This window comes from Oncorhynchus clarkii, chromosome 5 (genome assembly GCF_045791955.1).
Source record: "Oncorhynchus clarkii lewisi isolate Uvic-CL-2024 chromosome 5, UVic_Ocla_1.0, whole genome shotgun sequence".
In the NCBI taxonomy this organism is placed as follows: domain Eukaryota; kingdom Metazoa; phylum Chordata; class Actinopteri; order Salmoniformes; family Salmonidae; genus Oncorhynchus; species Oncorhynchus clarkii.
Window position 1 is genome coordinate 76,251,444 of NC_092151.1, and position 20,850 is coordinate 76,272,293.

Sequence of the window (20,850 nt, forward strand, 5' to 3'; positions counted from 1 at the left end):
AATATATTTTTTTATTGGCCAGTCTGAGCAATTGCTTTTTCTTTGCAACTCTGCCTGGAAGGCCAGCATCCCGGAGTCGCCTCTTCACTGTTGATGTTGAGACTGGTGTTTTGCGGGTACTATTTAATGAAGCTGCCAGTTAAGGACTTGTGAGGCATCTGTTTCTCAAACTAGATACTCTAATGTACTTGTGATCTTGCTCAGTTGTGCACCGGGGCCTCCCACTCCTCTTTCTATTCTGGTTAGAGACAGTTTGTGCTGTTCTGTGACGGGAGTAGTACACAGCGTTGTACAAGATCTTCAGTTTCTTGGCGATTTCCTGCATGGAATAGCCTTTATTTCTCAGAACAAGAATAGACTGACGAGTTTCAGAAGAAAGTACTTGCTCCAGGTACTCAACAGGTCTAAAGAAGGCCAGTTTAATTGTGTCTTTAATCAGAACAACAGTTTTCAGCTGTGCTAACATAATTGCAAAAGGGTTTTCTAATGATCAATTAGCCTTTTCAAATGCTAACACAACAAGCCATTGGAAAACAGTAGTGATGGTTGCTGATAATGGGCCCCTGTGTGCCTATGTACATATTCCATTAAAGATCTGCAGTTTCCAGCTGCAATAGTAATTTACAACATTAACAATGTCTACACTGTATTTCTGATATATTTTATGTTATTTTAATGGACAAAAAATTTCATTTAAAAAAAAATGACATTTCTAAGTGACCCCAAACTTTTGAAATGTAGAGTATATATACAGTTTGTCAGGCCTATAGGAACATTAGCTATAAAGGAATGTAAATATACATTGAAGGTTTATTTTTAAAGTTCATGATTATGATTAACTTTCTATTTTATATAACTGGGTAACTTGTATAGTTGTTTAGTTTCTTGTTGCTGTTCATTCTCTCATTTTATGCTGCCCTATTTCTATTTTAGCAAATTGCTCATTACAAATGTTTGAATAAATGAATGAGTATTGTTCTCAATGGAAGGGATAATAGTAGCCCACACATACACCTGTGTCCCCATTTCCTGCTCTTGCGCTTACAAGCTGTGTTTCGGGCAGAGGTGGTGTACAGTCGATGCCCTCCAGCCATGCTATGTGACGCTTTTTGATGGGTCTTTAGTTCCACCTGCGGAAATCAATCCTGTCCGGTCCTGTTTCCAACTTGAGCTTTATACGGAGTGGCCAAAGTTACATACAATTTTGTTAACGTGTAATATGCTCAGGCAACGTTTGAGGTCTAAACAAATAACTCCTTACTGCCTTGGTAAAAACAAACCAAATGTTTATAGGAGCTTAAGTCTGATGAAACGCAGCAGCATCCTGTAGCCTAGGTAATGGTGGAATTGGGTTTCTATTACCTATGTGTTTTTCCACATAAAATTATATTTTATTTATTTCACCATGACGAAAAGCTAAATTTACTCGTGGATGTCATTTTAAAATTCTATATAAGTTAGCCGAATATTTTAAGCATCTAATTCTTCATTCTAAACGAAATTATTTGATAGATAGATGATTAAGCAATCAACTCTATGGCTTTAGAAAACTGCCCTTCTGGGTGGTTCAGATAAAAACGAGAAGAAAACACAACCTGGTTTGATTAATGAATAATGGGGGAACATAAACCTACCAGTTGGAAGGCACTTGAAGACCTTCCTTGTGATACTCGACTTAATTTGTGGTCACCTCTCAGATTTCCAGTAAAATAGCCAACGGCAAGAAAGCACTTTATACAGACCTATTACATGGAGTGGAGAATACACCAAGCCGCTGTAGGTGCTTTTTCGTGTATGTTTTAAGAGACTTCATATCAATTTGTGCTCAGCCAAGTTTTTCGGTTAATATTATACCCCTCAATGAATACAGGAGAGACATGTTTTCTATGAAAAATCACTGAAGGTTAACCACGAGGACAATCACTATCCACACAGTGGAAATATAGTATACGCTTACAAGCTGTGTTTCGGGCAGAGGTGGTGTACAGTCGATGCCCTCCAGCCATGCTATGTGACGCTTTTTGATGGGTCTATTCCATCCCTATTCCATCCGCATCGCGGAGGTTCAGCTTTACAGCATGATTTAAATTAACTTGACATTTCTATCGCTGAATCTGTAACGCTTCGGCGTTATAGAATGAATATATCCCTAATAATAATAATAATAAAGGATTCAACTATTAAATTCAACGAAAATGAATTGCCTCAAATTAACATTATCACAGGTCCCCCTCCAATACACATTTCAAGGGGGTTTATTCTGTCTATAAAATGTAACAATGTTAGTTGGACCAATAGTCTAGACTAGCCTACTACAACGAATCCAGATAATCTGAGTTAGAATAAAAAAATAAATTCTGAATATTTGCGTTGGTTGTCCTTCAAATAATTCAGATAGGCCTTGCGGGATTTTGCAGCTTGGAGCATAATGCAGTAGGCTACATAGAAACGAAACAAAAACCTTTCGAAATCTGTTGGATTGCAGTTTTTATATTTGATTTAAACGATAATCTGATTAATAAATAAGGTTTGACATTGTAGTAAATGACACCTGGATATACCGTATAGTTGATATTCTTAATATAAAATACAAATGTGCTATTTGAATTCTAAGAAAAAAATGAAAATAACATTGTTTTTAAAATAAATACACAACCATTGTTTATTAAATCACATAGCCTTATTGTAGTGACTGTTGTGCCAGCATCCATGGCGTCCAACTTAACAAAGTGTCTGTCATTCTTTAGACAAGGTCTATTTTCTCAATTGTCCGTTGGAAATTGGTCGTCTGTTGTTTTTGTTAACGCGCTTTCTTTGGGGTTATTACCTATCTGGTTATTTTGTACAAATATTTTGGGTTCAGATAGTGTCCCTCCCTAGTTCAAACCGGTTTTGTCTAAACCTACACTGCACAAAAGCCTCTATAACTCTCCACCAGTAAATCACAGTCTGAAATCTTTGAGGAATGGATAGCTACAGTAGCTTATTTCTGGTTTCCAAAACAAGTGTTTTGTTTTATAGTGTTTGGTGTCCATTCTTTTATTTGATTTTAGTTTGAGGGTTTTAGGCCATGTTGTGACTCTTTGTGTCTTCTTAAGTCGACTTTTCTCTGGAATCCCTTGCTGCAGAGGTCACATCCGAATGGTTTGAAGCCCGTGTGTTTCCGGCTGTGCGTTATGAGGTTGGAGCTCTGGCTGAACGCTTTCCCACACACTTGGCATTTGTGCGGCTTCTCACCTGCAGAACAAAAATGTATGCATTAACCATCGTGTTACCTTCAGTAGCCAAACCATATAGGCAAGCAAGCTGTTTTATTTTATTGTATCAGGTCTTCAGGAAAAATGCATGTCAATTACGCATGACCTCACCTCACCACGCCTACTTGCCTGTGTGGATGAATGTATGTTTCTTCATGTCTGATTTCTGGTGGAACCTCTTCCCGCAATGCTGGCATGGGTAAGGCCGTGTATCAGAGTGGATGAGGAGATGCGTGGAGAGAGTCGACGACCTTTTGAAGCTTTTACCGCATATTTTGCAATCAAAGCTTCTTTCCTGTGGAAGTATATAGACAAATATAAGTCTAAATATGATATTGATTAGCTCGTCAAAACAGTAAAGTAGCCTATTTTGCTTGTTGCCTTTGAATAATCAATGACAAAAACTAGAATGGTCTAGATTCACCTGAGAGTGCACAGCTTTATGTTGCTCGAGGCTGACAGCATGTCCGAAGGTTTTGCCACAGATATCACAAGCGTAGGGCCTCGTGCCACTGTGTGATCTGCGAACGTGGACCTCCAACCCATGGGGAGTCGAAAACACCTGCAGAGGGAAGTTGTGTGAAATTCGTGAGGGGAATGATGATGGTACAAGGTAAATAAAGGGAGGGACAATTGTGTCCATAACCATACATCTTCAAGCAAATCATTGCTAACATAAACTGCTTAAATCTTCACATTTGCATACATTATCTTACCTTACTGCATTTGATGCACTTGTAGGTAACATTCAGAATGAACCGTGAGCAGGGTAAGTCAGACACAGCCTTGATTTCTGGGCTTTTCCCGTACAGGTTCCCTTCAGAGTACAACCCTACGCCGGGGGCGGCAGCTCTCTCGAACAGACCGGCAGCGGACCGGTAATCACTGTCATTTTCTGCTACCGGACTTCTGTTAAAGAGGGTTGGTTCAATGGCCCGGTCGCTGTAGTACCCTACCTCCGGGCTTCTCTTCAAGTCCATGGGGTGGTGGTGCTGGTGATGGAGACTCTGCTGGACCAGGTGACGGATGTCCGAACCAGAGTAACTGTTCCACGCATAGGGCCGGAAGGGAACAACGGGGAAGGGTTGTGTCTCGTCCACCGGGGGAGACAGGGATTTCTCTGAATCTACTATTGCGTTGCAAAAATAAATATAATTCATTAGTGTAGGCCTATTGTGATTTAATAGCTTAAGATGGATATCGGCCTACAAGCAATCAGGATGTCCCATCATCAAATTGTGAAATTGTAATCGCAGTGCATAATTTATCATTGCCTCTGCTACAATCTCCCACTTTGGGATAGCTACATTTTAATGCACCACAGACTAGATCTCTACCTGGTGATGCTGAAGGCGATGGAGGCCGCCAGACGTCTTCATAAACTGAAGCTGGACTGCACACACTGTCCCCACTGTCCCCACAGCTGAGTGTGGACTTGGAGGAGAAGTCAGCCGTGTCCACTAGGTGAGAGTCTGGGGAGAACCCACGGATGGCATCGCCTCCTGTCAAGGCACCCGAGTCATCTAGAATGTTACTATTCTCTGTTTTAATTACAACGAGGACAACGTGAGTATAACAACGACAAAAATAAAACTTTGCTTATGATATCCTAATACTGTAATAATTATTGTAAGAAGAAGAAACAATATAAATAACTTTAGTAATAGCCTATATGTGTCAGTACAATTCATCGTTATGAATAATTATACGAGCAAAATCATCCCACTGAGGTCAGTGTAGCTATCGAAATAATGTAAACATGTAAGATCTGGCTACAGGATAAGCCCTTATGGGCTATATATTCCTTTGAATTAACAGCTAGGTTTTCATTATAAATCATAGGCTTGTATTTCTAATATATTGCTGCTTCTTTTGAATAAAGCCGTGCCTCACATTATAACAATCTGTAAATCTAGACAAATAAAAGTGGATATTTCTGACAATATAATTAGGCTACAGAAAAACGAGTTTGTTCCATTTCGATTGAAATAATTTGCATGTACAAATGGTGCACCTCACACAACATCCAGACATTAACATGGAAATAACAACCACATACCTGCACATATATGAGCTAAGATAGTATCAAGTCTACTGTAGTCATCTTCTAAGGACCGAGGCTTGTGGTAGCTGTGCGCCTTCTTACTCTTCACCAAGAAGGACCGAGGCATTTTCACTCTCCTTGTTCGGTCTCTGCTAATATCCAAAATCACTGGCCATCCAGATCCAATAGCAATCTGCACCTCTGTTCCTGGGATGCGGTGTTGCAGTCTTATCCCTGAAAAGATTTGAAGACTATTGGTTGACAATGTGTGGTCAACTATAAGAGATTTCTGGCTGAGGATGGAGCACGCGCACACGCCCTCTCACGTCTGCCAGGTGTTTTGGGCGGGGACAGGTGCCGAGGCTAGAGGAAACTCCTCCCCAGTTCATTGCCGCCCCTGGAGCCTATGATTGGTCCGTCTCCAGAACAAACAGCTCCCCAGACAGCTCCCTCTCACGGATCAGCCTGTATCTCTCCACGGGGAATTAAAACCCATGGCAATCAGGATAAGTGATACACTGCTTTATGTGTTACTTAATCCCTCCCTATACTTAGCTGCAGGACAGACAGGGGGGAGAGGAAACGCGGAGACCAACAGCACCTGGGTGCCAGTCAGTTGCTGTGGACCGGAGTGTGCTACGTGTGTCTCTAATCGACCTGACTCGTGAGACGTGTTATCAACATGCTTGATAATGGTACAGTATCCACCTATTTCCGTAATCGATTGAGCACGAATGAAAATGCGAATTAGAGAATAGTAGGCGAAGTATGGACGTGGTTGTGCCCAAATAGTCACATGTTGAAAAGCCCCTCACTGGCTTACATAGCATTTCGCAAAATGAACAAATGTTGTAAAAAGACTAATGCATGATAATACTGCATCAGTCTGGAATTGTTTTGCGTCCTTCACAAATGTATTTTTATCCATCAATTTGGTCAGTGTCTCTTCATATATACATAAGGCTATATTTAATAACGGCAGACAGTCGCTGTCCACACGCCTGCCTGCGGGGCCACGGGAGTTTCGTATTTCCTGCAGTATTATAATATGCTCAATGAGTAAACAGTGCTACCTCTGTTCTCTGTGCGCATTGTAAGGCCACTGATTACCTGTTCTGGACCAATTACGCACAGAACAACAGGCATTCAGCTCGCCTAGCACTCCAGACTGCCAGTGGGGCGGAGAATATCAGTATCAGTCACGTTTCAACCAGCTGATGGCGCGTGCCAGACATTCAAGATATGTGATAGAACGTATGTCTATGTCCTTACATTATAGGTCTACTACGTTATCTTGCTACAATATTCATATTCGACAGGTGAAATGATTAACTCAAAAACTCCTAGAAACCTATTATTTGAAATTATTTGGAGTATACCACAATGTAACTAAATTAGTTACTTATGGAAGTTAAAACTTCGCCAATCAAACGAAATAATAGCAATGTTGGTACGAATTCATATTTAAATATAAATGTAGGCCTATTCGTTTATGACCTTTGCAGTGAGACAATATGTTGGTGACAGGAAGAGATATAAAACATTTTACAATAAATCATTTGGTTTTAGACTCATGACGTTGCATTCTTTTTTAGTTATTTTCTGTCATCTTATTTATATTATTTTTAAAATGCAGAAGTATTCTATCGGGTGCAGAAAGGCAGGCCAAAAGCCACAAGTGACTTGCAGGAAATCAAAGCGCCATATGCCCTCTATCGATTAGAAACATCGCCGCTGCATCCGGAACTCGCATTGGGTTGGAGGAGATATGACACGCTACCGCAACATAATCTCAAAAGAAAACGCCATGGCTACCGATCAAACACAAGACACACTGACGCGAGGTAGTCCTGACCATTGCCCAATTTCTGGTGTAATGATATGACTGATGTGACTTTATTTCATATAGAAGCTTAGAAAATATATTCAACTAATCAAACCACTGGATCGTATTTTGAAATGCTTTAATAGCACAATCCAAGCAAATAATTTAGGCAGAAGTTAATTTCTAGCCTATTTGAATGGAAAAACGTTTTATGCAATTAATTATAGGCCTATCATTTAACAAAATAGCACTCAGAGTCAAATAACTTAGGTTATTACATTTGATAGGCTATACAATACATCAGATAAGAATGCCTTTGGCACCACCAATGCATAGCCTATCAGTTAGCCTATTGTTAGTTTATCTCAATAATAATCATACATTATGAGGCCGTTTATCAAAATTCAGCAGGCCTATACTTTCCAACTAAATAACCAGTCACCTGATTGATTTGTTCTCCCTTTATGCATAGCTTATTAAACAACAGGTCCTTCGTGTCTTTTTCCAGATGGCTATTAGCTGTTTTATGTGCATTAGGTATAGACATTTGTTTTTAAAGTACAATCAACAACCATTGCTGAAATATTTATAATTTCTAGACTAACTTTGTTTAAAAAAAAATAAGATTGGTTTTCCATACAAGTTTTTGCTTATTGAAATGTATCACGGTATTGAAGGATGGAATCAATGGCATTGGCTGCATGTAATGAACATAATAGTCTCTGTTGAAAGCCTGTGTCAAACTTCGTTATCTTTTCCTCTCATTTGAAAATGCGCGCTGGATCCCACCGCACAGTTCAACAACTACGAAAAAAGCAGCCTAAGCCTACGCATATAAACCTACAGCCTTCTAGCTCATAAAGGTTTCTGACACACAACATAATTCTAAAAGGTCGCCTCTCCACTGAGTCAGAAATGTACAGTTATGTTTAAGGTATTCTAATAAATTAAATTAAACCACTTTTTTTGTCCACGAAAATGAAAAATGTTGAGCATCTATGCTGCATTGCGCAATTCATCCACGTGTTTAGATAAAGTCTTACACATGTTCTTATCAATAAAGAACTGTACATGTTTTATGTTGTAGCCTATCAATTTAATATTATGCCCGTGTGCGTCCTCTTAACGCGGTATACTATAGCCATGCAATTGACTTAGAAAAATTAAGAGGTTGACAGTCGTGGAGCAGGTTCAAGACATAGCCTACCGGAGTTCAAGCGTAATGAAAGCTCCTCAGACTTGTCACAACAACCCGGGTCCAGTGCCGCTGAAGGATCTTATGCGTTGTTGTCCAATTGAAAGGTGCATTGCAAGGCATGCAGCTCTGAAAGTTGGCCTCTTAAAAGCAGCAGATTGATTGACTTCCTGAACGTTGGGGGGGGGGGTTAGAGCATCACTGACTGACTGAGCGCTAATTCTAACTAAGCTCAACATTGAACCTTGTCAAATTGGTATAGGCTACCAATAAAACAGTGTATTAAGGACCAAAGTGCCGTATAATAATTATGTAATCTGTTATCCAATGGGCGTTGTACATTTTAACTGCAAAACATTTTTCCCACCCAAATCAAATCAAGTAGGGGAGAGTGGGGTAAATTGAGACATTTTCTAGAATCAGCATCACTCCATCAAAGCAAACACTATTCTTTCTAACAAAGATATCTACATATATTTCAGGATTTTGTATGTCCATAGAAATAATCAGAAGTCATGCAAATATTACAGTTTTGAAAACATAGCTTGTCCAAAGAAAGTGGTCTCCCGGCACAATTTACGAGGTAAATTGAGCTGTGGGACAGGTTAAATTAAGCTGCCTACACATTTCTGTGTTGAATGAAATATTACCACAACCTTTCTAAAACCATATCTTTCTTTATTTCCCAAACACAATTCAACACGATCACAATCACTTTGTCTTCTAATAATTTTAAGCATCTTTTAACAGACTTAACACCTAACAAACACTGTACTTGTTAAATACTTAACGTAGGCCAGCCCCTGTTGTTACCTCACATCTCAGCGATAATGTCCAATGATCAAATTTGCAATGAATCTGACTTTTAGTCCATGAGAAGATTATTATTTTAAGCGTTAGCTTAATTAACCTAGTCAAAAAAGTGAATTGTTAATAGTTTACTTATTTAAGATATTGTCAAACGTAATATGGTTCATCATGGTAATGTCATTGATGATCCTAAAAAGTTTCAAGTTGATAGGCCATTGTTTTTTATTTCAATGGACACGTAAAATCGTATTTCCTGATTCATCAACGACTCAGCCATCTCTTAACCAATCCCTTAGATCTTCTCAAACGAAGTTAAGCAATGTACCATGGGCCTGCATGGTGTTATTTTGATTTTTCAAAAGGTTTTCCAAAATGTTCAAGATTGAGGGAAATTTGTTCAGCATAAGGAAAGACACAAAGTGTCTATGTTAAAGGGGCCGCAAATATGAGGGATTAAGTGAGGCTATTTATAATAGCGCCACCTATAGGCCAATTGGTGCCATCATTTTTGACCAAATTACACATGGCCTCTAGTTTCTGTGTGCCAAATTTGAATAAAAAAAGTTGATCTATGCTAGAGTTATTTAACCATGTCGAGGAAAATAAATGATCTAAGAATAACAATAGGTTTCACAGCTTTGCTGTGAACCCCTAACAATGATATATATAGGGAGGGTAATAGTCCATCAATTCATGCAACCCAAAACTATTTTAAGGTTATTTAAAAAAATCGGAAACCAATGACATGATACTGCAGTAAAAGATGTGAGAATGGAATTGTATTTGCTCCACTATGGTTACTATTACAGAACATCAGTAAACACTATATATAACACCAACAGAACTGAAAATGTTTATCAAATAGTTTATTTGTGAACTCAAACACATTCATTTCACATACATGTTTTCAGAGTGTGGTAATGATTATTCCATAGTGTTATTACTCCATGTAGACTTCTCTTTACTGCATTATATTGTCTTTCTCTGAAAGTGCCAAAACTGCGTCATGATGCCTTTCCAAATATTCCATCCATCGTTGTCCTCAACCAACCAAGGAATAGCACATCAGTATCACAAAACCTCTTCTGAACAATGAGTCCGTGCGTTCTGGATATAAATATTTTGCCGAGACTTGGCTGATAGGTTCTAATGTCTTAAAGGGCCACTGCTTTAAAAACGTTTACAAATCTAGCAATTATGAGATGTCCATTGTTGTGGGCCTCATTTCCAAGTTGCGATGTAATTTAAGCATTACGATGATTGTACCGAATGCATCGTTATTTACAAGCCAACTTTAAGTGTTCCCCAAACAAGCACGTAAAGAGACCATGTGTCGAGACTGATAGGATAGAAAGAAAAACAGCGCTCGGATCAGCTTTCTCCATTCAAATCTTATTTTAACATAATTATGCCACAATACTGATGAGAGATCACCACCTATGGCGATTGAAGGCGACACGGTTTATTATGCTTATAATAATGCACGAAATCACAGATTGGGCATATCATTACACACGTTGTCACAGAGGCAAACATTTCAAATTGTAGCCTAGTCGCAAACTAGAACTCAACTGATTGAACATGAAATTGATTTCAATAAGATTAAAATAGCCTAATTATAGGCTCTGTTGTCCATGTAATAATATGTGTAATAATATCGGTTTTAATTTGTTTGCAACAATTAGAAATACTTTGGCAACTTTGTATTTGTAGTCAACTAACGTCCTTCTGAAGTTATCGGCAGTTACAATCAGACCAATAGAATCATGAGGTTTAGGAGATTTTTAGCGGAGATCTGTGAATAAAGTGACGCGGAAGGGCAAAAATACATCTAACGATGCACTTTGACTGCTCTACGAGTAGTCTGGATCACTCGTAGATGTGCAAAGGTTTTTAAGAGCCACGTTACTAACGCAGGCTCAGGGAAACACCGTGGCTACTAAATATACATAGTAATAAGGTGGTAAGGATTATCTTAATGCTACGAAGGCTCTGGGGTAAAAGGCGCAGGTCCTGTCAACCTAGAGAAGTTGTCTGTTTTAGGGTTCTGCTAACCCTGATAATGGATCAACATCAACCTTTATGAAACCAAGTGGTGCATATTTATCTGGCAGGCAGAGCCTACTGTTTAAAATGCCATCATTGTCCCAGATCTGTCATGCCAAGGCATCACAATGACCATACGAGTTATAGGCTATACAGCACAAACTGATCTGAGACCAGCTTATACAACCCCTCCTACAGTTTGGTAACACTTGACAATACACTTTGCTTCATTCACAGAGGAAACAAACAGCACATTTCTTATGATGCATGCCAAATGGCAAGCTATTACCTACATAGTGCATTACTTTTGACCAAAAGCAGTGCACTACACATAGGGAATAGTTTGCCATTTGAGACATTTAGAATTATCTTCTTAGTATTTTCAGATAAAAGTATTGTTTCATTGGCTTGGACCGTCATTCATTTCGTGCAAAAGTACAACATAGCAATACTTCTGTTTAATATTATTTATGTTCATACAAGATTCAGATTACAGTTCTTATACTTTCCATTATGTCCCTTAATTATTATTTATTTAAAGATCAATATTCCCACTTAAGAAATAGCAGTACTTCTAAATCTGGGCTGGTTTACTTAATAAACTAGTTACATGCTTCCATTAACCAACATGCTGAAACGTATCCTAATCTATGAAATTATGAAGTGATCCTAAATCCGTCCTTCCTCCAAAAGTAAGATTGTCCCAACAGAGAAAAGTAGGATATATGAAAACATCTACAGAACATTGAGACTGTGGATACGTTCCCATACACTACCCCTTTTCCGAAGAGTGCACTTGTACGCTCCCCCTCATTGATATAAAAGAAATGCACTGGTGTAGGGAATATGGTGGAAACTCACTTCATGCTTGCTTGCACCAATCCAATGCCTTTAAATGCATGAGGGCACGTGAACAAGTGCTCACTTCTGGAGAAGGGTGGAGAATTGGAACACAGCCCACATCTGAAAGAAATGTCTGCTAATCAGTTCTGTGCATCTTGACAACTAGAGTGATATGTCCCTTTCAGCCGCATCCTACATTAAACAGATATGCAATAATTCATTAGATACATATTTTCAAGTCAAAATGGACATGAAAAACAAACAATTACATATATACGGAGTATACAGGATTCAAATTGACCTTTGGATAGGCCTATACCAGGCCTGATGATAAACAGGTTGTATGTCTCAAGGCCAACAAGCCAACATTATGTCAACCTAGGTCGTGCACATTGTTGCAAACGGCAAGTTTTGAAACAAAAACATGTTTCTTTTTACACTGTTCCTGGAGGAACTGCAAGCTCCATTTCCAACTCCTTGGTCTAAAAATCTATTTAGTATATAGTCCCCTGATGGGGGACATATCAGCTGTTAACACTAGTCCCTCCCTTTTTTGGTCCTTCTTTTCTTTGTTTGCTGTCTAGTGAATACGACCCTAATGCTTGTTGACACTTTCTGTTTGATACTGGGGCTCATTAACCATGTTCAATAGAGACATTCATCACTCTTCAGTACATTATTCTCCCCTGATATAAAGACACCCACACAAAAGGGCTCTATACATTTTTGATTGTCCACTTATAAAAGCGATAAAAAAATAAAAACTGATTGAAAGAAGTGTCAGTCATCATAAAGCATAAAACATTTTATTGCACAGTCTCTGTGTGTTGTGTCTGTTGTACCATGGTTGGTTGTGGGGCTGAAGGAGTGCCTGTAGTTTGGTTGTCTGGGTGGGGTCACCCTGGACAGGGTAACCCCAGTCCACTCCCCTGGCGGTCAGCCTAGCTTCGTGGAGCACAGGCGGCTACTTGAACCTCCATGTTGTCCTTCTCTGATCTGCCTGCCTGGGGTCCAGACCAGAGCAACACATGGATATGATCCTCTTCAGGTGGGTTTTGGCGAAACAAGAGTAAAGCAGACTGACGCAACGGACAAAGAAAAAAAACAACTCCACCACAGGTGTGATTCTGCTACGACTTCACTTGTTGACAAAGCCCACACATTCCATTCCATGCTTCCAAAGATTCCATTGAAAGGAGCTCCCTACATTGGAGTCCCACAGACAGTCAGATGCCATTCTCCTGAAGAGTGGCTTGCTACCATGGACAACCCCTCTGTCCCACTGTACCAGATCAGAACTGCCCTGATCAGCCTCCAGGCGTCTAGCGATGGTGTCCATCACCCAGTCACACGGTGGTGTGTTTGTGGATGCCAATGGGAGGCACAGAGAGAACCAGACCATGCCCATCATCATCCCCCTCACTGTCAGTGTCCCCAAGACCCAGGGAGGGGTTCAGCCTGATGCGACTGATGCTGCTGTGCTGATGGTCCAGGTGGGAGGGGGTCTTGCCTACACCTGTGTCTTCGTCCGAGGAGTGGTACGACTCATCATCTGGTATGTAGTGATTGACAATGTGGATCCCATCAAAAGCGGGCTGATTGGACATGCTGCTCCCCCTCTGGCCTTTTAGGCAGCGGATCTGTGGAAAAAGACGAGAAGCGTTTAAAGGAGGAGCATGTAGAGTAATGCATAATGGGGACGTGTAAATAAACACACTGGTGAGTGGGAATTGTAAAATCAAAGATCCATACATTGCCAATGCACATGAGAACATCATGGTTGTTCATCTTTCTAGAAATCACGTGCACAAACTACAACAAAGACGTCAACACCAATGAAAACATCAGATCTGAAATTATGACACTTGGAGATTCATTTCTAAACACATGCAGCGGGCACGTTCACACTCATTTGGGTAGACATGTTCCAGAAGCGGCTGTCGGGAGGAAATATAGGAGGACGGGCTCATTGTAATGGTTGGAATTGAATAAATGGAACTGAGTCAAACATGTTGTTTCCATATGTTTGGTACCTTTTCATTTATTCCATAACAGCCATTACAATGAGCATGTCCTCCTATAGCTCCTCCCACCAACCTCCTCTGACCATGCTCCACAACACATCTGATATTAGGTATAGGCTGCAAAACCAGTGGAAGACGGGTAGAGGTCAGGTCAAAAGCTTGGTCTGGGCCACACCTGCCCTGCCTAGAACTCACCTGGGTCAGCCTGCCTCACAAAGACAGACATGTAGGGAGAGAGACACACTTAGAAATCTAGTTATTGTACCGGTACTTGTCACTTTTCTCAAATATTAGTGCTTCATCTGTTAAATGTAAAAAAGAACAAATGTACAACGGAGATCAGTGATTTGAAACTACCGTGTTAACTTGACAGATGCAAGTGTGCAAAGACACTTCCAGGCTAAAAACCTGGACAGCTAAGAGCTGTTCGTGACTTATTTTTGATCCTGAGATAGATTAGTCAACTTTGGTTTAGCTCAACTCTGTGGCTGACTGGAAACCTTACTCTTATGAGAATGTGTGATTGAAAAGAACTGAGGCGACACTTTTTCTTCTTGGTCCAAGTCCATCTACTCTGATCTATTGGTCTCACTACTGCTCTTCTACCATCCCCAAGAAATGCATAAATTAGGCCTAATAATTATGCATTGGAAAAAATGGAATCAACTAGCATATTCACCTCTCCTGATACTTTGTCTTTTGATTCTTATAATCAAATGTATTATTTTGTGTGCAAAAAAAAAAAAGAAGAAAAAAGGAAAAAAAAAGTCAGTAGCCTAGTCAGTATTTCCAGCTAACTGCAGTATCTCCAGGATTAGATCTCTCAGGTCGTGAAGGTCCGGCAGGGGAGTTTGTACACCCAGATCCTGGCTATGAGGCCATTTAGAACCTTACACCCCCAACGCTTCAATCAGCATGTTTCATAGTTTCACTGCCGCCCATTAGTTTCCAACACCACTGACCAAATGGCACCCTATTCACTTAATTGTGCACTACGTTTGACCAGACCCTGGTCAAATTTAGTGCACTATTAACCTTTTCACGTGTGAGTTCCAAATATCTCTAACCGTCGCCCCTGCATGAGTTTTTTTCATGCACGTGATGTCAGAATGCTTTCACAGTTCCAAAATGTGATTGTTAAGCAACAGGACAGTTACCCGCGCTGCCCTCAAACCAAGGCACGCTGACTGCTAATTATCTATAGGCTGTTTCAACTTGTCAATTTCAAAATATTTTCTAACAAGTTTAATTTTCTAACAACAGTTTGAATTTAGGTGTGTTCCGCCTCCTCATTAATTCACATAAGTAGCCCATTTCAATTTCAATATTGTGGACAATTTATGATGGAGGCTTTATTGAGCGGACAAACATCTCAGGTCAAAGAGGGCCCAAGCACTTCCCCGGTGTTTCCCCAGATCAAGTATGAAGACATTGCGCATCTCTACTCAGAACAGGCCTTGCACAAACATTTTCCCCCAGCACATTTTCTGGCTGGCACCCGCCTTGCCTTCATGGTTGTTTTCCTTATAAATTGGACATGTGTGCGTTCCTATCAAAGTAAGTGGCTTATTTTCTGTATATCGTGTTGTCGTTTCTGCTGTAGCACACCATATGTATGTACGGGTCATAATGTATTTGCTGTTTTATTCAAGTACTTCTTGCATAGATTGTAATGGACACATATGTGGGTAAAATACTTCTTTGAATGCTGTACTGATTATGATGAAAAAATGCTAAGCTATTTGCCGGCTATGTGTGGCGCCAAGTTTGTTGACAACATACAACGCATTCTGTCTGTCAGACCAAAGATGTTAAAACAAGGGATAGTTCACGACAACTGTGAACTTGGAAAAAGAGTAGGTAAAATCATGACGGCAAATGATCTTCAGGTCGGAGCTCTAGAAAGAGTTCCAGAGTTGGAATCCCGAGTTGGATGACTGTTCAAAACTATTTTTCCCAGTCGGAGCTTGTCGCCCCCCTAAAATGAACCCCCCACACACACACACACACAAACCCCCCTAAAATAGTTTCATCCCTGTTTAGCTTTCGCACTACGGTTAGGCTAGGCAGTAGGCTTGTATTTGGTGTGATGATCTGTGAGGTGAAAAGAAAACATTTAAATTTTCTTTGTCAAAAACAGTAAACGACTTGCCAAGTCATATGCTCCAGTTCTTGTATACACTAACAAGTACATCGACGATTGGTAATATGCTGAAAAGTGGCTAAACAAAGTTAACATTTTTCAGGCAATGAGCGCAGCCATCTTTGACTTTGTTTATTTGCGTCTTGTAGTGAATGGCATTCTGGGATTAGGGAATTTTCGCCAAACAAACAAACAAACATGGCTGCCATCAAAGAATTTAGCCGCTGTAAGCTTAGCTGACACGCATTTCTTTTGTAAACAACATTACATTATTCTCTTGTGCTCACCAGAGACGTGGTACATTGTAAACTAGTCTAGCTGTTAGGTCGCTAACTTCTGTTTTGTTTTTTGACAGCGCAACCTGTTATTTAGACTGGTTTACGGAATGAGTGTTCCGTGTGATGCTTGGATGATGAAGTTTGCATGTATCTTATACAATAAAAGGTCAAATTGAGGAATAAAGTTTAATAGCTTTATTTTCCATCAGCACAAAAAAATATTTAGATGCTGTTCAGACAATGCTGTTTAGAGGCGTTTGTTGCCTCATACGTACTGTTCCAATCACATATTTGAGATCGTATGCTGCAGGGATCACTCAACAATGATCACAAATGCGTGATCGTATCCGTCAAAGGATTACGGGAATAGGGTGCCATTTGGGATGCATATCTGAGTCCAGCCAAGAAGAGAGGAGGCGGAGGGATTCTGTTCTGACCGACTGGCTCTGACTGCCTGACTAACTGCCTTGACTGTTTGCCTGCACTGTCTGGATAGGAGATCCAGAACGACACGCTGCATGATTTAATGCTCAGCTCAGTTTAAACACAAGACACCAGCCTTTTTCTCCTCTTTTTTTAGGAGGTGGTACAAATCTGACTATATCCTCCCTTGTAAAGGATTGATTTGCTGGAAGAAAACAAATGGCTTTTTTCTTCTGGGGGTTTTCTACCACTCTTCTCACATATATATAAATATATATCAACTGGGTGGTCGAGCCCTCAATGCTGATTGGCTGACAGCTGTGATATATCAGACCGTATACCATGGGTATGACAAAACATTTATTTTTACTGCTCCAATTATGTTGGTAACCAGTTTATAATAGCAGTAAGACACCTCTGGGACTTTTGGTATTGCAGCGTACGTAAGAACAGTCCTTAGCCATGGTATATTGGCTATACACCACACCCCATCGGGCCTTATTAAATATTTGCTTCTCTCTCGCCTCTTTTGCCTCTTGGAGTCATGTGCCATATGTCATATTACAATACATTGCACGCACATGCACAACACACAGAATAAAAGGGTGCATCAGGGCCTGCCAATATAATCCTACTAGGGATCCCTTCATTCACGTCTGATCAGGTCTTTGTATAATTTGAAAGACAATAATCTGATCAAAGATGGCCCACTGTGCTGAAGTGATAGTGTCAAAGTCAAACCGTCAAATCTGACGATCTGTTGCTGATCCTGTAGATTTCTGTGATGAAATTCATAACCTTTAAATCCTTGATCTAGCAATTCAGATAATAATAGCTAGCTGTGGTGTACACAGAGGAGCAAAAGCAGATTATGAGACTCTTTTCTATTCCATCTGGGCACTCAGTATGTTGAGTAGTTGGTTTTAGGGTTATCTTTTAGAAGATGAGAGGAGAGGGGTGTGTAGTGGTAAATCAACACCCTCAGCGCAGGAAGCTTTTGGGCGTAGTTTACACTTCTAACCTACAGTTGGCTTCAAAATAGACAAATCTGAGCAAAACATGAAAAATACAATTAACAAAATCATCTCTGAAAACAACAGATACAAACTTGTTTGTTATTCTCCCGGTTCAGTATTCCCCTGTTGTAACTACTCACCTCATGTTTGAGTTCAGCTATCTGGTCCTTCAGGTCTCTGATGTACTGACTGGAGTCTGTGTTGTTCAGCTGGCCCTGGACCTTCCCTTCTTCTTTCTGTAGAAACAAACAGAAAATCACACATCTTAAAACATAACTTATTCAGCTACTCATAACACTGGGGAGGAGATAAGAAGTTTGTGTCACTGCAGATGCTTTAAAAGTTGGAAACCTTGAATTGCTATAAGGGCAACTTGACAAGACCAGGTTGGGTTGCACTGTTGTAACATTAAGTAGAAAAATGTAGGAGGGAATGAGGGAGATTACTACCACCAGACGAGAGACATTATAGCTACACATCACTGGAAAACTTGCATCACAGAAGTATCATAAAATATACAGTATGTAGAGAGTGGCTGTTGACTAAGCCATAGATGAAGTGGGAAACCTAGCCAAGCTAACAAGGTCGCTATAGTCATTTGTGTTGTTATCCTCTCTGGGCCCTGGGGATGAGGCTAGTAGCTACTGTATGTTTAACTGTCAAACATGACACGTGTGCTGTTTACCTTCCTCAGTGCAGACAGCTGCAGCCACAGGAGACAAACACACATACCCCATACACACCTCAAATCAATCCTGTCTAAAGCCTGGGAGAATATATAAGTAGAGAGAGAGTAAGGGGCACCGACACAGGCTGAAGGGTTCAGGCTAACCACAACCAGCAACGCAGGAACAGGAGAGGGTAAAAAGTGGAAGAAGTTAAAAGCAGGGGTGGGGTGGGTGAGGTAGTGAGGTGAGTTAACCATCTCGGTCTGACCCAACACCTCAAAATATATACAACACTCTCAGTTCCTGTGGTCAGGTAAGGGTTGAGGGTGTAGGATTAGGCCCCTGAGAAGCTGACAATGTGAGATCTACAAAACAGCTATTCTTCCTGGAATCTGTGTTTTTCTTGAGGTTCCCTCCCTCCTGACAGAGCTAGTGATAAGGGAGAGGCAGTTAGCAAGACTTCCTCGTACTCAGCTGCGTGGATCCCCAGGTGCCAGGGGGTTAGGGGCTGTGGCCAGACACGTCAAACGTCTTTAAGTCATGTTGTGCATCCCAAATGGTACCCTATTCCCTATATACTGTACTACCGATTAGAGCCTTTGGGCAGCCATTGGGCTCTGGTCAAAATTAGTGCTCTATATAGGGAATAGGGTGCCATTTGGGATACAGACATGGCTTCCCTCACCTGCCTGCTCCCCCCTAGTTCTACGCTCACAGCAGGTTAGCGTTTTTCATAATGAATGTTGCTCTGCCGAGTGGTCACTAGCTGGCAGTGTTACAAAGCCATAAAATCTGATTTAAAACCTAACCACACTGCTAACCCTAATGCCTAATCATAGCCTTAAATGAAGACCAAAAAGCCCATTTTTGTTTTCATAAATTTTTACAATATAGCCAACTTTGACTTTGCAGCTGGCCCATTTAGAGGAAATCGCTCAGTTCTGCCTCCAGGACAAGACTCATCCCAGAAAACGCCAACCTGCCTTCCCAGAGGTTGTTGTTGTACGGCTTTTGGCTAGTGACATGGTGGCTTGGTCCCTCTGACAGATGGGCATTTCAACATGGTTAAGATGGCCAGATCTCATGTCTAGTTTCATGCTTGTTCTCTCTCTACAATCAATCTTGGTATATGTATATATATATATAGCGTTAGATTGATTCTGTGCAATCTCGTGACATATCGTGTCTGACCCAAAAAACAAAAGCTACCCCAATAACAATAGTTACACTAATTATATTAGTGTTAAAAACAAACACCTATAGAAAACACAAGACAGGAAACATTACTTTTTGACAAAGGAGATGGCACTTCATTTCTTTGTAAAAGCAAACAACCATGTACAACTGCAGACACCTCAGAGTCCAAAAACACTGAGGAACCTCTAATAACCACTGAATTTGCAACAGCACATTCTAAAGCCCCCTGCTAAATATAAATCTAAATCTGGGGAGCATATCATGCATGCAGAATGACAAAATCATAGATAGGCCTCCAACATGTCACCTCTGGTTCTAGTTGTCAGTTTGTCTTCGCCTCACAGTAGGAAGTGGTTTCTTGTCTTGACAAGAAGATAGCCGAGCTGTGGTATTATCATGGGTCACACATACATTCAGCTACTTTCATACTGCAAAAACGATGGATGTAAAAACCCTGATGTCCATTTGACTATACGTTCAGTTTTATCGACTGAGCTCTATATAAAGATATATATTACGGTAGTTTAGTACTGGAGGTTCTTTGCGACCCTATAATTGTGAAATTCTTTAACTCAAGATATAAATATAGACATCACTGGTGTGTTGTGAATACTTTCCAATAGTGGGCGGTAGTGCAGGTGGGCCATACTTGATGTTTTAGTTAGAGGAAGATCAGGTAGGCAGGCCGCCACAGGGGCTGTTTCAAGCTAAGAGTACAACAATGGTAAGGGAAACACTGCAAGGTACAGTGGGCAGAAGTGGGCGACACTCATTGGATAAATTAACTAAAGCTACACATAATACATTCCTATTTGGAGAAAAAAAACAAAAAAAAAAGGAATTTCTGAAGCTGTACATTTCTGTCTATTTGTGTGCGAACCACCCTCCAACAAAGACTAAGTTTAAGGTTGAGCGAGAAGGTACCCACTTTCTTCACTATTTGGAAAAAAACGTCACTTATACTGTGGCGCGGATCACAAAGAGCCAACCTCTCATGTTATAGCGTGCCATCAGACACCTTTTATGGGTCTTTATTCGAGGTGTTAAATGCAGTGGACAGCAAGTTATCAGTCATTGCTTT

General features: G+C 40.4%; 2 protein-coding genes across 11 annotated transcripts in view; both read right to left on the reverse strand.

Annotated features, from left to right (window-relative positions):
• Positions 1 to 405: 405 nt before the first annotated feature.
• Positions 406 to 8,442, reverse strand: LOC139409399 (zinc finger protein Gfi-1-like). The gene is made up of 7 exons (XM_071154504.1): positions 8,334 to 8,442; positions 5,317 to 5,535; positions 4,595 to 4,798; positions 3,974 to 4,386; positions 3,682 to 3,819; positions 3,387 to 3,552; positions 406 to 3,237 (listed from the first exon to the last, which is right to left on the reverse strand). The coding sequence occupies exons 2-7, from the start codon at positions 5,426 to 5,428 to the stop codon at positions 3,050 to 3,052; spliced, it is 1,221 nt and encodes a 406-aa protein (XP_071010605.1). The 5' UTR covers positions 5,429 to 5,535; positions 8,334 to 8,442; the 3' UTR covers positions 406 to 3,049.
• Positions 8,443 to 10,273: 1,831 nt separating this feature from the next.
• The window catches only part of LOC139409397 (ecotropic viral integration site 5 protein homolog), a 60,044-nt gene continuing 49,467 nt past the window's right edge, over positions 10,274 to 20,850 (reverse strand). For all 10 annotated transcript variants that reach the window (XM_071154496.1, XM_071154501.1, XM_071154495.1 and 7 more), the window contains 2 exons: positions 18,045 to 18,140; positions 10,274 to 13,660 (listed from right to left, as the gene is read on the reverse strand). In XM_071154496.1, the coding sequence (XP_071010597.1) occupies positions 13,367 to 13,660; positions 18,045 to 18,140 (390 nt within the window). In that variant the 3' untranslated portion in view covers positions 10,274 to 13,366. The remainder of the gene's footprint in view (positions 13,661 to 18,044; positions 18,141 to 20,850) is intronic.

What these genes read in the sequence shown, in the direction of transcription:
- LOC139409399 (XM_071154504.1), bottom strand. Translation starts at nt 5,428, where the DNA reads ATGCCTCGGTCCTTCTTGGTGAAGAGTAAGAAGGCGCACAGCTACCAC. An exon ending in ATAAAGCTGTGCACTCTCAG is followed by an intron (nt 3,553 to 3,681) that starts GTGAATCTAGAC and finishes ATACTTCCACAG; the next exon opens with GAAAGAAGCTTTGATTGCAA. An exon ending in ACATACATTCATCCACACAG is followed by an intron (nt 3,238 to 3,386) that starts GCAAGTAGGCGT and finishes TTTGTTCTGCAG; the next exon opens with GTGAGAAGCCGCACAAATGC.